Genomic DNA, 4,185 nt, shown 5'->3' with positions numbered 1-4,185 from the left:
TCAAGTTGTTTTTGTTTGTTTGTTTGTTTTATAGCTTTACCCCTAGAGGACAGTGTTCTCTAAGTCCTATTCTTAGTAAGTAAATGTTAATCATTCAGACGTGTCTGACTCTTTGCAACCCCATGGACTGTAGCCTGCCAGGATCCCCTGTCTCTGAAATTCTCTAGGCAAGAATATTGCAGTGGGTTACCATTCTCTTCTTCAGGGCATCTTTCTGACCCAAGGATCGAACCCAGGTCTCCTGAATTGCAGGTAGATTCTTTACTGTCTGAGCCAGCAGGGAAGCCCAAGTCCTATTCTACATGGTGACCACCCTTGATCATCTCTGGAGGTAAATGGTGTGTTATCAAAATTATGACCAATGTCCCAATGAATTTAAGTAGTCAAGAATTATCCTTGGAGATGTGCCAATTAAATGCCTCAATAATATGTGCCCTATTTCAAATGTATATAAGGTGTTCATGGATCTTTTGCCTCATCCCATATGTCAGACTTTTATGAATTTAAATAGTAGGCTCAAAACTTAATAAATTATGTATATGGAGTCATTCTCCATCCTTCAGGAAAAACAAAGTTCGACAATGAAGAAAAGATACTAAAACTGAGAATCAAAATGCTATAAATGTTACTTCACCATTTTACTGTGATTTGTATAGAATACATACAGCAACATTTTTATTAATTCAGAAACAATTTTCCGATTTCTCTCCAATCAAAATGTTGAGTTAACATTTGTTGGTGTTTAGGAGAAATCTGACAGCTATCAATATTTACTCACTTGGTAAAGAATCTGCCTGCAATGCAGGAGACCCAGGTTCGTTTCCTGGGTCAGGAAGATCCCCTGGAGAAGAGAATGGCAACTCACTCCAGTATTCTTGCCTGGAGAATCCCATGGGCAGAGGAGCCTGGTGGATTACAATCCACGGGTTGCAAGAGTCGGACACGACTTAGTGACTAAACCACCACCACCACCATCAATATATAGGACCTCTGTTCACATTAAGAGTCAGAGTTCATTAGATAACAGAACATTAATATTCATTTTGAAAATAAGAACAATTTGAAGGTAATGTTTCTCTGAAATACTGAGGTGAGTTAGATTTTCTGAAAACATGGGAAGAGTCGGTCACATGGAAACAATTCAAAGTAAAGTGATGCTGCATGTACTTGGCTCTTTGTGTTCACAAAGTTGGCACCAGAAATAAAGGGCAAAGAAGAAAACACCAGAGCTCACAACGTGGACTGAATGACTGTCTTCTTATGCAGGCAACCCAGACGTGCATTTATACACAATAGTCTATACTAGACTTTTTATTTTGCAAGAGTACATTGGTTGGTGTGAGTGTTCAGTCTTTAAAGAGTTTTCCTTTGTGATTTTCATAATCAGTAGTGTTAGGAATCTTTTGTGACTTCTAAACTATGTGAAAATTGATTCTATTTTATAATACTCCTTTAGGTATCTTCACATTCTAATGCTCTGAAGTAAAGTCTCTTTCAGTAAAATGAAGTTGTCTTAGATACTAATTTCAAGTGTAACTATTTGAGGATATTTTCATGGGCAGATATTTGCAAATCTGATGATATTTTCAATTACCGTGTTCCATAAACATTCTTTGTTAAGCTGTTAAAATTAAAAAGGTGAGGTAGCATCTGTAGACCTTGATCCACTGACTTTCGATAAACAAAGGTAATACTTGTAAGCAAGCAGTTGCTGCAACTTCTACCTTTCTGTTCACAGGTGAGCTTCAGCATCTTGTTTTATGTTTGTTGGCTATTTAGATGCATTCCTCCTTTAAATAGTTGTTTATATTTTATTTATATTTTTATTCATAAATTTGTAAGCTATTTATCTTTTTTAGTTATTAACTCTATGTATATCCCCCAAATGTAAATCAATTTCCAAACTACTTTTTTCAATTGATGTTGCTGTATCTTTTACTAAATCCTAAAGAGAAAATTCAATTTGTCAAATATATATATTTTAAACTTCAGTGATTTGTTAAAAAGATTCTTCCACTCCTGGAATGGAGACAACCATCTCCTTAATAAATCAAATGCAAAATAAAGAACATCTTTCTTTACATTTTAATTAAAACTTTATTCATTTTAAAATTTTTATTAAGGTATTAACTATAAATACAATTTCATTAGCTTCCAGATGAAAAGAGACTTGTGGCAACACATTTAGCTAATAATTAAATTGTCCTTTCCCAACATGTATCTTAGTTATTTGCCACTCTGTAAGATTTTGAGATTCAAGACAATGTTTTTATCAGCCTTTTATGATAATGTCTGAAACTACTGAATCATAATAAAGCTCAGTAGTTGGGTGAGTAAACAAACTATCTTAAATTTCAGGAAGTGTCTAGTAATAATTATATTTACAGGTAATTTTTTCCAAAACTCTGACATAAGATACACAGAAGCAATACGGAACAAAGGAACAATGTAACTGAGTTTGTCCTCTTGGGGCTCACTCAGAGCCTCCACGTCAGAGAACGTTATTTGTTGTCTTCTTGCTCATCTACCTGGTGATAATGATGGGCAACCTACTCATTGTCCTGACTACGGTCTTCAGCCCAACTCTGCATGTCCTGATGTACTTCTTTCTTAGCTACTTATCATTTCTCAATGGCGTTTATTCTACTACCATTACTCCAAATATGATTATAGGCTTACTGTGTGAGGAGAAAACCATTTCTTTCCAAGCTTGCATGATCCAACTTTTCATAGGGCACTTATTTGGTGGTGCTGATATAATACTCCTCGTGGTCATGGCCTATGACCGCTACATGGCCATCTGCACACCCTTGCATTATTTGACCATCATGAATAAGCAGATTGATATTCCGTTGCTGCAACTTACTTTGGTTGGTGAGTGTTTGCATGGGGTACTTCATCCTCTCTTTGTTTACAACCTTCGCAATTGTGGCCCCAATGTCATTGACCGCTTCATCTGTGACATGTACCCCTTGATAAAACTTGCCTGCTCCGACACCTACATCACTGTCCTCACAGTGCTGGCCAATGATGGGGCAATCTCCTCGGTCATCTTTACGCTCTTACTCATCTCCTATGGGGTCATCCTGCACGCCCTAAAAAATGTTAGTCAGGAAGGGAGGCACAAAGCCTTGTCCAACTGTGACTCCCACATCACTGTGGTGTTTCTCTTCTTTGCGCCCTGTATTTTCATATATGTAAGGCCTCCTTCCACCTTACCCATTGATAAATACTTGGCGGTGTTTTATATCATTATCACTCCCATGTTGAACCCTGTAATCCATACTCTGAGAAATGGAGAGATAAACAATGCCATGAAAAAACTCTGTACCAGAAAAAGAACATGAGGTAGCAGGGAAATGTGTCACTTGTTTTCAGAAAATAATTGCTCTTTCCAGGAAAGCCTTGTATGGTTATCTGTATTAAATTCCTATTCAGGATTAGTAACTTGAACATGATGAAAACTTTTATTATTTGAATATTTCTATTGATCACAATTAAAATGTTCATAACTTCATTGTTCAAAATATGTATTTTGTTTGAAATATACTTTTGAAGATTATTACAGTTTTTTATGTAAATATGTATAGTTGTGGGGTATAATACACCTCTATGGAGGCTATAAATTTATGCTCTAGGTGATGGAAAGACCCTGATACTGGGAAAGATTGAAGGTGAGAGGAGAAAGGGATGACAGAGGATGAGATGGTTGGAGGGCATAATCGACTCAATGGACGTGAGTTTGAATAAACTCCGGATGTTGGTGATGGACAGGGAGGCCTGGCATGCTGCAGTCCATGGGGTCACAAAGAGTTGGACACGATTGAGTGACTGAACTGAACTGAACTGATATGATGAGTTAAGGTAAAGTAAATACTGTAAATTTATTTTAGCTAGTGGAAAATTTTATCATGTTTCTCTTTCCAATAGCAAAATTTTGTTTTGGAATTAATGGAACACATTACAGATTTTGAAAAACACTGAAAGTAAATTTTTTGTTCACTTCTCTGCACACAAAGACAGCTAATGTTAATATCTGAAGTATGTGTCTTACTTTTGTATCTATAAGTTAGTTTCTTAACTGAAAGTGTTTGTCTCAGTTATGTCTGACTCTTTGTAACCCCATGGACTGTAGCCTGCCAAACTCCTCTTTCCATGGAATTCTCCAGGCAAGAATACTGGAGT

The 4,185-nt window shown here is 36.5% G+C and overlaps 1 protein-coding gene across 1 annotated transcript; it reads left to right on the top strand.

The window, feature by feature from the left end:
* The first annotated feature begins 2,456 nt into the window (after positions 1–2,456).
* Positions 2,457–3,347, top strand: LOC122687398 (olfactory receptor 4A5-like). The gene has a single exon (XM_043892876.1). The coding sequence runs from the start codon at positions 2,538–2,540 to the stop codon at positions 3,345–3,347; it is 810 nt and encodes a 269-aa protein (XP_043748811.1). The 5' UTR covers positions 2,457–2,537.
* Positions 3,348–4,185: the final 838 nt, after the last annotated feature.

This window comes from Cervus elaphus, chromosome 31 (genome assembly GCF_910594005.1).
Source record: "Cervus elaphus chromosome 31, mCerEla1.1, whole genome shotgun sequence".
Taxonomy (NCBI): Eukaryota; Metazoa; Chordata; class Mammalia; order Artiodactyla; family Cervidae; genus Cervus; species Cervus elaphus.
Note: the sequence above shows the minus strand (reverse complement) of the source record. Positions and strands in the feature narration are given on the sequence as shown.